Raw genomic sequence first — 13059 nt, 5'->3', positions numbered from 1 at the left:
TTTTTATGATTCTATTTTGCGTGATTCAAATGGTTCCTTCATATCAGGTTAAATAGAACTCTTAAGTACTTTTTTTTTTTTATCAAATTTAGCTAAAGCTCTTGTCCTTGGAGAGGCTCTTATTTGGCTGAAATTAAAATAGCAATATCAGTAATGTTGATATTAAGATAATGCTAAAGTTGTGGTGGATGCTATTCATTTTATTCAGAATAACTGGTCTAAATTTGAACAAATTATTTCTAATTGTAAGTAACTTTTATCTTAATAGTCTAATTGCATTTTGGTTTGAATTAAGCGACAAACTAATGTAGCAATTCATTTCAAGTTTTCTAACTCAAATAGTTACTTTTCATGCTAATCTCACTTTCTAATTTGGGTATCCAAACTTTTTATATAATATTTTTTTATCTGATATTATTATAGGTTTTTCCACTTGACATTTTAAGTTATAAGTTAGGCATAGTGGAGAGACATTCTGACTCAAGTTTAATTTAAATATAATATGTTAATTTTTTTTTTAGATTTTATTAATAAAATTATAATTAAGAAAAAAGTATTTACCTAATGCGATGACATCACAGGGTCTTAATTTTCTGATTAAAAAAAAAAAAAAAACAGAGAGTTTCAAAAGGTCAATCTTTTGATTGAAATCGTTGTGAAGGAATTACTTTTACATGCATTATATATATATATATATATATATATGATTCAAATTTTTTTTTTAAAAAAAAAATTGTTTTCAATGCTCATTTGTAAAGTAGTTTAGACTGCGAATTATTTATTGCCAATTTGTCTGAAGACGTAAATTGAAAATAATTGAATTGAAAAAAAATATATATGTATATATTGTCAACTTGACCGTTGCATTTCAATTATATAAGTAAAAATGAACAGGTCTCAAGTAATCCTCTGAAATTGGATTCAACAAGAGGCAGCTGCTACGTCTCTAATAATCAAATATGCTTCCCACATGCATGAACCATTTTCAATTTCCAAAATTTTTTCACTTTCTCTAGTCAGTGTATAACTTTGAAAAGCAACAACAGTATATCAAACAGTCATGTGACTTTCAACACACGAATCTACATATATACAGGTTTCTTAATTGTAATAATATATATATGAGATCATTGGCGTGCTTATTAATTTCTTTTGAATTCCAAGGATGATACAGAGATTCAATCTGGGCGGCATCATATATATATATATATATATATTTGTTGAGTTTGCCAATGCAATTTTATTCTTCCCTTTATTGAATAAAAATTTAAAAAATAAGTTAATAAAAATGATACTATGTCTAAAATTTCTGGTCCATTTTGCTATTATTTTGTTAATAATATACCCAATATTTCAGGTCAATTTCAATAAATTTGTTGCCAAATCTTAAACAATAAGTGAATTATATTTTATACATATTTCCGTTATTTTTTTTTTCTCATCATTTCTCATTCGCTCCGTGTGATCTCCTTTTTAGATGACACCGGCCATTAGTAAGTGTTTCTACTAACGGCAACTCTTCTCTTCCTCTTCTATTTATATTTATATTTTTTAATTTTTTTTTAATAACTCTATCCTTCTAAAATGGATTTTGATCATATATCTTATCAGATGTATCGTTGTTGATAGATTATAAATTAATAAATCCCTTAAATATATCCTTTATTATAGATGTTGAGAATGATTTTATTTTGTTTTTCTTCTTTAATGAAATTTTTACATATTTTTATTGATGAATTATTTTGTTTTTTCAAAGAATAATGTTTTATTATGTGAAAATCATTCATTCTGCTAAATATTTAAATTTGGAGATTATCTGATAGCTATCATAAAAAAATAATTGAGTCAAAGAGTGGCTGGTCTACATGCATTGTCAATATTATCGATTTTTTTATATAAATAATTAATTTTATTTAGACGTGATATAATAAGTTAATTTATAATATGAGTTAATTTAATTAAATGAAATTTAGCAATATGATAAACAAAATTATAATTAATATATTTGTTAATAAAAATTTTGTTATTTCAGTTGCTTACCAAATCAAAGTTAACAAAATTAATAACTAAAAATCAAAAATTTTAAAAGTTACTAACGATAATCAAACTATATTGAACATATTCTTAATAAAATTATTAAATTTACTTAATTTTATTCAGTTGGATCATTTGATTATAATCAAATATAATGCACACCCTAGCTAATATTTTTCGACTTAGTAAAGAATATATTATTTTTATGTAAAATAAGAAATTATGAACGTGTCACGTAGGTTTTAAATGACTTAAAATTTAATTACACTCCTGCACTTATGGAAGAAGTTCAATTTAATTTATTTTTAACTTTTTATTTAATTTAACTTAAAATTTTCAATTTAAACTCAAAAATCAAGAAATTTAATTTAAAAATTAAAAAATTAAACTTCTTTATTTTTTATTCAAATCAAGAAACTTTGCTTGTAAATTTTAATTTTTAGACTAAATTAAATTTAAATTGAATCTTTTATACTAATTTAAGCAAAAAATTAAAAATAACTAAATTAAACTTTCCCAATAAATACAAAGATTAAATTCAACATTTTATCGATTTTAAACTTAGTGTATATCAAAAAGGAACCTATTGCGTTAGGTGGTGGTATAAATTTGAAACAAGCATATGATGCTTGTGAGTAGAAATAGAAAGCCTTATAGTTGTTGGTATTGACCATGGGTAATTTTTTAATTATCTTGAATTGGCACTGCTTGATCAGGTAAGTTTTAAGTTCACTAGTTGATCTATAAAATAAATAAAATAACTTTGATGGAGACACCAAGAATTGGAATTTGGAAGAGATCTTAGATTAATTAGATGCCTATTTTCATGGCAGTCAGTCATGACTTTGAGCATATTATGTCATATAGGTAAAGCCCTAGTTGGCATTCTTTTTCACCCTTGCAAAAAACCAATTTAATTAACTTTTGTTGAATAAACATCACTAATGATCCTCTACATATATATTTTAATGTAGCTAAAATTTTTAGTAATTTTATGGCAAATTGTTTTGAAAGACTTATAAAAAAATTTAGAATTTCAAAAAAATTAAAAATGATTTAAATTAAACTTATCAGTGTAATTGAGGTTTAAGCCATTTTTTCAGCTATAAGATTAATACAGCTTCGGAAGCTTAAATTTGTCAATTATAGATTGAATGGAGCTTGCAATGGCTCCTCCGTTGAAATGTATCCTAGCACACCCATGATAGGGCTTTCGGGGGTGGGTCCTGGTACACCCATGGTTGCTTATATTACTGGGTTTTATCTTCTTGGGGTCTTGGTTCTAGCTATACTTGTGTTTCAACCCCCTATTTTCTTCCCTGTGTCTTGTTTCCCGGTAACAGCCTGTGGAGATGGTGGCAGTAGTGGCAGATGCTCGGTGTTGTCTACCATAGCTAGGGTTTGGCAAGTTGGCATCAGGATTCTTATGTTTAGCAATGGGAAGATTTGTAATGTGAGTTGGGCCTTTGGATCTCCTTTTTAGCTCTGATAGCAGAGGATTAAAAATCCTCATGTTACCCCATTGTCAGGTTCCTGGTAAATAATTAATTTGTGTATAAATATCTATTTTACAATTAATTAAATTAATTTTTATATAATAAATTATTATGATAAAAATTATAATGGATTAATTTTGATAACGCATTGCAAGAGAGAGTGCCCATTAACTTGCAATTTTATTTTATTTGGCATATCACACAATGGCCTAAGCCCATGGACTTGCAACTTCTGCACAAACCTGGCCCATCACCTTAGATACACACACACATAACTATTGGGCTACTCTCACTAATCACCTGGACCCTAAAGTCCTAAACCTCTTCTTTAGTTTCTTTTAAACATGGATTGCTTACCCAAAATTCCATTCAAATTGCAAGGCCCGATGAAATAGAATGTTAAGGCTCTGGCCTCTTCCTTAATTTTAAAGGTTTAGATAATGAAGAAAGTGTTTTTTTTTTTTTTTTTGATTTAAAATATAATTTTTAATTTATAAGTTAAATAATAAATAATTAATTATTTAAAAATAATTTTTAAATATTTAAAATGTTTAATTAAAAAATATTTAAAGGTAATTTAATTTATTAAAATTATCAAAAGAAAATATAATTAAATGCTACATTAACATAATGTTGATTTTTTTAAAAATTATTAAAATAATATAATTTTTTTCTTTATCAAAGAATAATTTTAAATTAAATAAATAAATAATAAGTAAAGTGTATTTATTTATAATTTTTATCTATTTTAAATAATTTTTTTTAATTTATAATTTAAATTAAATTTTAACTTATTTATGTACTTATAAATAAATTTAATTGACTTATAAATTAAATCAAATATTTTTTAAATATAATATTATTAATTTTTTTAATAAAAATTATTAATAATTTTTTAATAAATAATTTTATTTTAAATTCAAATTCAAGATCTCACCCCTAATAATAATTTTAATATCATTAAGTTAAAATATTAATTTTTTTTTTAAATTAGGAGCATATGATATTATATTATGTATATTAATATCATTAAATTAATATTTTTATTATTATGTATTTATTTTATAATGAAGGAAATTTGATATTAGACCTAAGAACTTTTTTAAAAAATTACTAAATTAAATAAAAATTAAGAAATTATATTTTCCCTATTATTAAGTTATCATTATTATTATAAATTTGAATATTTAAAAAAAAAATCAGTGGTTCTGGTAAATTAAAAAAAAGAACGAAAAAATCATGGCAAAAGGAAATTTGTCCTGACCCTGGCGCTGCAGTCCACCGTCCACGCTTCCAAAGCACATGCATCAGGGCCTCCATTGCCTTGTAAAAGTCTGCCTTCCAATTTCCAAACCCTAATATGCAGAGTCAATGTACCTGGACCCAACCCAGAATGCCTACACCACTCTGCTTTAAATCCTCTACTTTATTAACCTTTTCAATTTCAAAGCATTTGCACACCAAATCCTTTGATTCCCTTGCCTCTCGAAAGGGAATCTCCTATTACCCTTTCCTCATGGCCACCTTATCGACTCCTTCCACCACCGAGAAAGATGCCGTTTCCTTTCAGAGCGAGTCGACCCAGAAGACCCAGCAGCCATTACAGGTAAACCCAGTTCTTGTTTCCTTGATTTGTTTTCCATTTTTAAGCTAATTTTGCATGCTTTGGGTGTTTTTCGATATTGGTTTAGGATGATGGACCTAATTTTTAGTTCTAATTGTTGAGTTCGAGGTCTTCTCTTTTAATTTTTAATGGGAATGTGTTTTTGCTCAAATGAGGTAGCGATTTATCTTATTTGTATAATTATGGGTCCTTGCTTAGATCTTAGGTATGGTTGGTTTTAACTTCAAATTCCAATCCAATCACCCACTTGAATGATGATGGCTTGTTTTTAAAGCATAAATAAGTGAGCGAGGCATTTACTTGATTGTTAAGTGAGAATATAACGGGTGCTGATTCTGTAAAACGCTTGTAATTAGTGAAAGTTTAGACTGGATTATGAGCAGCATGTTTATTGGCAGGATATGCCATCTTGATCATTGAGATTCTATGAAGTAAAAAAATAATCTTTTTCCATATCAACATGTATCTGCTGTAGGCGAAGTTCTAATTGTTTAGGTTATAATGCATCCTAAAACAGAAGAGTAGCTGTTTGCATGTCAGCCATGCTTCCTCTTCATTCGATTGCATTTTAAGAGCTTTAATTAGGGACAATGAGTTTTCACTTCTTGTTAAGTTACTTTTCTTTGTATCAGTTCCTTACTCATTGGTTGAGTGGAGACAAGCTAATGCTTTTGCAAGGAGGTTTAACATATTGTCCCTCTTTGAGGATCTGTTAGCTGTTGCAAGGAGGTTGAACATATTTTCCCTGTTTGAGGATCTGTTATTCATTCATTTTATTCTTTTAGAGGTATCAGCTGAACGATAGGCGAAAAAATCTTGCAGGATGTGCTTATGTGCTGTGTTTGTGATTATCTGGTGTGTTTGGTTGGTCTTAATTTCAGGTCTCCCCACTCTCCCCCCCACCATCCCCCCATGTCACGGGCCCAGGTTTTAGCACTCACTTGAGACCGTGCGACACTTGGCTTGAACTCTTTCAAGACAAGTCAGCCAAGAGATTCTCACAATAATCTGTACATCAAAAGGGTATTTCATTAGAATAGGGCTTTAGCAAGCCAATTAAGGAAAATTCTCCCACATGTCTCATATAAGCAAGCATCATAGGCACAGCAGACACATCAAGCAACGGGGCAATAATATATATACACAAGCATCTCAAGTTTCAAGAACAACAAGGCATAGATATATCAAGAACGAGCTACTTATTTCATTCGAATATCATAATCAATACAATGAAATAGGGATTCCTCACTTTCACTTGTAGGTAGGGGGGAAACCTACAAGTAGTGAAGGAATAGGGACTCACCAACCGGTGACTGTCGGGCTTAGCACTTGCCGACTAGTCACTCCCTCCTAAAGAGCATTAGGAACACAATGAGGTGTGATAGGAGGAGACATCACTATGCTTGAGCCATCACACCCCAAAATTACATAAATAGAAAATAATTACAAAATATCCCCTTTAGTCCCTGAAATTTACATATTACTACTTAAACTTTCTAACCCTCTAACATTCTCCCCCACTTGAATGGTCGACGTCCTCGTCGACTAAGCTTATGGCAACTCTTCAATTTTCTGTGCATGTGGTTGTAAGATACGCGATGGGATACTGTCTCATTAAAAAACCTTGACCAAGTAAAACCCGGTGGGAAAAAACCCTGGTGAAGGAAAAAGAGTGCAGTGCGTATTTACAACCAAGATTGCACTTGCAAGAACTCTCCACTGTACTGCCTTTGTGGTTGGATGTCTGTTTCTAATTTGATGAGGTACTCCTTGTATGCCTGACGCTGAGTGGTTTTGACAGCTTGCTATGGTAGGATTTCTTCTACAGCTTGGTTGACTAGTGCTGTGTGAATGAAAGCTAATCTGGTGGATTTATCACGGCTAGGATCTATCTCTTCTGCATAGTGTTGCTTTGTACTAGTAGCATGGCAAAGTGATTGAATCTTCATCCATTTTGATAACTCTGCTCTGTAAGTTAGCTGGTCGACCCCGATAATCAGTGACATTGGCTTCTTATCCTTGTGAATTAGTCTCTTATTTTGATTGCGAAGGAGGTGTAGTTGGTCTAGTAGTCGTATCATCATCATTTGATCTTCAGCTTGCGATTCTTATGGCTGTTGGTTTTCATTTGCCCTATCCTTCATCTGATTTGATGCTTGTTCTAATTGGACCCTTGCCTTCTCTCCATTTTGATCCCACTCTTTTAGGAAGTAGGATGTGGTGTGATCTCTACTCTGTTGCGATGCATAGCTTAGGAAGTTGACTTGCGTCTTCCGGAACATCTGGTTTGCTATATTACAACAAGTAGCCAAAGTATTTGTTAGTTTAAAAGGCATAACAAGAAGTTTATAGTTATCATACCAGGTCATGACAATGATTTCATGTTTGTCTCTTGTATGTGTTGGTTCCGTATTTTTGGCACTCCTTGTGAGCTGAAGAGAGGCTATCAATTTCTTTTCACAAATGGGATTAAAGCTTGTGGGGATGATGCAAGGTTTATCCCCCATCAATAGAAGACAGTCTGCTATTGGAATGGGGATGGCCTGTGCTTTCTTCAGAAATTCCATCCCAATCACCACATCAAAATCATCGAGAGGGATTACTGTAAAATCAATCTCACTATTCCAAGACCCCATTTGACAAGATACTCTGCGAGCCACTCCCACAATGTTTGTGCCTTAGAGTTAACCGCTTTGATCTTCCCTGTATCTTCTTGCATGTTTAGCTGAAATTGTAATGCTGCCATATCAGCTATGAAATTATCAATGGCTCCTGTGTCCACCAAAGCTCTTGTTGTTTTCCATTGATCCATAAATCAACATAGATCAATCCTTTCTCAGTGGATGGTTTATGTTTTTGCTTCTTCAGAGCTCCAAGAAAGCGTATGGCACCTACCATTGATGGAGTACTATCATCCTCCCTTTGTTCCTTTCCTTTGAGGCCTTTCTCTTATTCTCGAATTACTCGCAAGACATTTAACACACCCTTATGCGGGCAATCAGTGAAACGATGTGGTCCATCACAAAGATAGCATTTCGATTGTTTGGGCTCAGTCATTATCATGTTATTTATTCTCGGGGATTGATCATTCCATGGTCCTCCATCATTTGGCTCTTTCCCCAAATTGGTTGGCCTATCTGCTGTAGTCTTAAAGCCCCAACTCTTACTTTTTGTCCCTTCAAATGGGGAGTAATCCTTGTTCACTCCCCCACTTGAAGTCTTGCCCCATTTAAGACGATTGTCTAGGCTTGGTGAGGAATCAAACTTCCTTTTAGAAGTATTAGTAGAATAATCATCTAGACTTTCTGCTGTGACCAAGGTTGTCTTCAGCTCTTCCACATTCTGTCTCATTAACTCTTTCCTCGCCCAAGGTTTCAAACCTTTTAGAAAGTTGAATAGCCTATCTGTTCCTGTCATATCCTTGATATTTGGCATTAATGTCGAGAATTCTCTTACATACTCCCGAATGGAACCTGTTTGCTGTAAATCATTTAATTTGCACCGTGCATTATAGGCAACATTCTCAAGGTAAAATTGTGCTTTTAATTCCTTTTTAAAGTCATCCCAGCTAGCAATTGAGCACTGCCTTGATATAGTTTCTTCCACTTTCGTACGCCACCACAATTTGGCATCCTCAGTTAAGTGCATGGGCACCATTTTCAACTTGCCTTCATCAGAATTTTTTTTAGTAGCATTGAAATATAATTCTATATCAAAGAGGAAATTATCTACCTCTTTCGCATCACGAGCACCCCCAAAAGCCTTCAGCTCAGGGATTTTGGTATTGCCTACCTCGTAAGACCCCATGATAGGGTTACTGGTAGCTCTTATTAGTAATTTTACCTTCCCTTCCAGTTCATGAAATTCACCTTGGATTATCTTCACGGTCTCCCTAACATCCTCTTTTATATCATTCACAGCTCCTACAAGAGAATTGTGAGAAATAATAATAGATTTTAAGCTTTTAGCAAGATCTTCCATATCGAAGGCCACTGCCTCAAGATTTAGCATTCTGCCCTCAAGGTTTCCCAATCGAGTATTTCTTTTATGCATAGGATTTTGGGTGGCCTCAAGCTCTATTGGCACACCCTCACCTCTGGGATTTTGGGTGGCCTCAAGCTCTATTGGCTCACTCTCACTCTTGGGATTTTGGGTGGCCTCAAGCTCTATTGGCTCACCCTCACCCTCAGATAGTTTGGCTACCATAGCCAAAAGATACTCAGTTTTCTCTTCTAGCGCCTCAATGCGCTTATCTCGTTGTTCAACAATGAGGTAGACTGACTCAAGCTCTCTTGTCAGCTCCTCATGAGTGGGCTTTTCACTAACCCAGGCAAGAATTTCTTCGACCCTTTTCTCCAGGGCCTCAATGCGTACGGTTGATTTTGTCATGCTTTCAAGCCGTTCAAGGATCAATTGCTTTGATACCAACTGTCACGAGCTCAGGTTTTAGCACTCACTTGGGACCGTGCGGCACTTGGCTTCAACTCTTTCAAGACAAGTCAGCCAGGAGATTCTCACAATAATCTGCACATCAAAAGGGTAAAGCAAGCCAATTAAGGGAAATTCTCCCACATGTCTCATATAAGCAAGCATCACAGGCACAGCAGACACATCAAGCAATCGGGCAATAATATATGTACACAAGCATCTCAAGCTTCAAGAACAACGAGGCACAGATATATCAAGAACGGGCTACTTATTTCATTCGAATATCATAATCAATACAATGAAGTAGGGATTCCTCACTTTCATTTGTAGGCAGGGGGGAAACCTACAAGCAGTGAAGGAATAGGGACTGACCAACCGGTGACTGTCGGGCCCAGCACTTGCCGACTAGTCACTCTCCCCTAAAGAGCATTAGGAACACAATGAGGTGTGACAGAAGGAGTTATCACTATGCTTGAGCCATCACACCCCAAAATTACATAAATAGAAAATAATTACAAAATATCCCCTTTAGTCCCTAAAATTTACATATTACTACTTAAACTTTCTAAGCCCCTGACACCCCCCTCCCCTCCCCTCTCTCTCTCTCTCTCTCTCTCTCTCTCTCTCTCTCCAAGACCACATATTTTGTCAAGCACTAGGTTTTTTCCATCAAGCACCATTGCCATTTCAGCTTAAAGTCTGTTCAAGTTGTGATGCTCTAAGACTTCATTCTCTTATTTCTTGAATATTTATCCTGAGTGAAATGATTAAATGGCATATATTTGTTTTCTTTCATTTGTTTATTCTCATATTTTGGCTTTATTTTCTCAGGTGGCAAAACGCTTGGAGAGGTTCAAAACTACAATCTTCACGCAAATGAGTTCACTTGCAATCAAACATGGGGCAATAAATCTTGGTCAAGGGTTTCCTAACTTTGATGGTCCAGAGTTTGTTAAAGAAGCAGCTATTCAGGCCATAAGGGATGGAAAAAATCAATATGCTCGTGGTTATGGGGTTCCAGAGTTCAACTCTGCAATTGCTGGCCGGTTCAAGAAAGATACTGGGCTTGTGGTGGACCCTGAAAAAGAAGTTACCGTTACCTCTGGGTGCACAGAAGCCATTGCTGCAACTATGCTAGGCTTGATAAATCCTGGTGATGAAGTGATCCTATTTGCTCCTTTCTATGATTCTTATGAAGCCACACTGTCTATGGCCGGTGCCAAAATAAAATGCATTACTTTGCGACCGCCAGATTTTGCTGTTCCCATCAATGAGCTTACGTCCGCCATATCAAAGAATACTCGTGCAATTCTTATCAACACACCACATAACCCCACTGGGAAGATGTTTACTAGGGATGAACTCAACACTATTGCATCACTTTGTATTGAGAATGATGTTCTGGTCTTTACAGATGAAGTTTATGATAAATTGGCCTTTGAAATGGATCACATATCTATGGCCTCTCTTCCTGGAATGTATGAGCGGACAGTAACTATGAATTCCTTAGGGAAGACATTCTCCTTAACAGGGTGGAAGATTGGCTGGGCAATTGCTCCTCCACACCTGACATGGGGAGTGCGGCAGGCACACGCCTTCCTAACTTTTGCTACCTCCACTCCAATGCAATGGGCGGCTTCAGTGGCCCTTAGAGCCCCAGATTCTTACTATGTAGAGCTAAAAAGGGACTATATGGCAAAGAAGGCAATTTTAGTGGAGGGATTGAAGGCTGTTGGTTTCAAAGTATTCCCATCAAGTGGGACTTACTTTGTTGTTGTTGATCACACCCCTTTCGGCCTAGAAAATGATATTGCATTTTGTGAGTATTTGATCAAGGAAGTTGGAGTGGTAGCAATCCCAACCAGTGTATTTTATTTGAACCCAGAAGATGGTAAGAATTTGGTGAGATTCACCTTCTGCAAAGATGAGGAAACTCTGAGGACTGCAGTTGAGAGGATGAAAGAGAAGCTGAAGAGAAATTGATCCTGTTTATGTGGGTCTAGTTCTCCAAACTCAGACATATCATGGGGTGAAATATTGGTGTTTGTAATGTTAATCATTCCCTTATGAAGGTAAGTAGTATCGTTCTGTGATAACTTGGAGGCTATAAACTAGTGAATTTACAGCATTTGTTGGAATAAACAGATTAACCATACTTTTGAAAAAGACATGTCTTGGTCAATACCTCCTAGTTTACGAAAATCAGTTAATTTGACCTTTGGTAATTGTTTCTGATGTAGCGTTCAAATATTTTGGCTAGTTCTGAGTTGGCATATTTAAAGGATTCTATGCTGCCTGCATGTATGGTCAGATGTTCCTTTTGATCAGTATCATTTTGTCCTTTTTTAAGGTGACATCTCGTAGTATCACACTAAAAATTACTACATAAATATAAAATTTTAAAGCAAACTATTTCCTATTCTACTACAAAGAACAGCATCTCTGCTAACTCATTCCTTAATTCTCTTTTTGCTCTTTTGCGTTCTTCATTCCTGTTTCTTGACTTGCTGCAAACTGGGGAAGCTCCAGAGCAGTGGTGATTTGGTCTTTGATTTCAATCCGTCCAATCAGACGCCAATGTATATCAATCTTCCTGCTCGGTGCAACCTTCTGCCCTGTCCTGGTACACACTGGTTCTTTCAATTTCAATTCAACCTTCTCCCAGTTCCCTCCTTACACCAATAACTCGAGTCCCCATTGCCATTGACCCAACATTCAGCATAAAAATCTCTCCCTTGATCAGCTTGGAGACCTTCTACTGCTCTTTTGGGCATTTGTCTTTAAACCCCCAAGTCTTTGCAGCAGACCTCTAGTACAGTTTACGCTTGGGCAATGAATCAACCTTACCAAGAACCTCCCTAACCACTGGTGCAGTCAAGGTAGAAATTATTTTATTTTAATTTTTCGTTGTAAAATTAAGAAGTTTAGGTTTTTATTATTTAAAAAATTTAATTAGAAAATAATATTTTTATTATTTAAAAATTTTACTAATATTAAATATTTAAAGAGTTCTATTAAGTTTAGGTATAGGTTTAGTATTTTCGTGTTAGTTTCATATTTTTAATTAGATTGGTTTAGTATTTTGTGATATTTAGCAGAGAACTTATTATTACTGTCCTTGACAATGGAGAATTAATAGAAAAATTATATATTTTTTTTCTTTTGAGTGTTCGTTATAATTTTATATCATTTAATATCAGAGCATTTGATTTAATTGCTTGTGGAAATTATCCAATGCATTCAATCTGTAATTTTTTACTTTTTTTCAATTTTCTTGCAATTAGAATTTTTTGCCTTTCTTTCTTGCTTTTTTCTTCTAGTTTTTCTCTTGAAGCAGAGTCCTAGCTACTGTTATCTCCAAGCCATCAGAACCCAGTCACCAAACCACGATATTGCAACCTCTAGTCAACAGATTGACACAATTCAATCTTTTTGGTATAGTTCCGGCCACCAGAGGTTGCCTAGAATCCAATATTC

The 13059-nt window shown here is 34.1% G+C and overlaps 1 protein-coding gene across 1 annotated transcript; it reads left to right on the top strand.

Moving 5' to 3' along the window:
- Positions 1-4766: 4766 nt before the first annotated feature.
- LOC110638924 (uncharacterized) lies at positions 4767-11807 on the top strand. Its single transcript, XM_021789661.2, has 2 exons — positions 4767-5136; positions 10414-11807. The coding sequence occupies exons 1-2, from the start codon at positions 4891-4893 to the stop codon at positions 11563-11565; spliced, it is 1398 nt and encodes a 465-aa protein (XP_021645353.2). The 5' UTR covers positions 4767-4890; the 3' UTR covers positions 11566-11807.
- Positions 11808-13059: the final 1252 nt, after the last annotated feature.

The sequence above is a fragment of the Hevea brasiliensis genome, chromosome 16, assembly GCF_030052815.1.
Source record: "Hevea brasiliensis isolate MT/VB/25A 57/8 chromosome 16, ASM3005281v1, whole genome shotgun sequence".
NCBI classification, from domain to species: Eukaryota; Viridiplantae; Streptophyta; class Magnoliopsida; order Malpighiales; family Euphorbiaceae; genus Hevea; species Hevea brasiliensis.
Note: the sequence above shows the minus strand (reverse complement) of the source record. Positions and strands in the feature narration are given on the sequence as shown.

What these genes read in the sequence shown, in the direction of transcription:
- LOC110638924 (XM_021789661.2), top strand. Translation starts at nt 4,891, where the DNA reads ATGCAGAGTCAATGTACCTGGACCCAACCCAGAATGCCTACACCACTC. An exon ending in AGACCCAGCAGCCATTACAG is followed by an intron (nt 5,137 to 10,413) that starts GTAAACCCAGTT and finishes TTATTTTCTCAG; the next exon opens with GTGGCAAAACGCTTGGAGAG.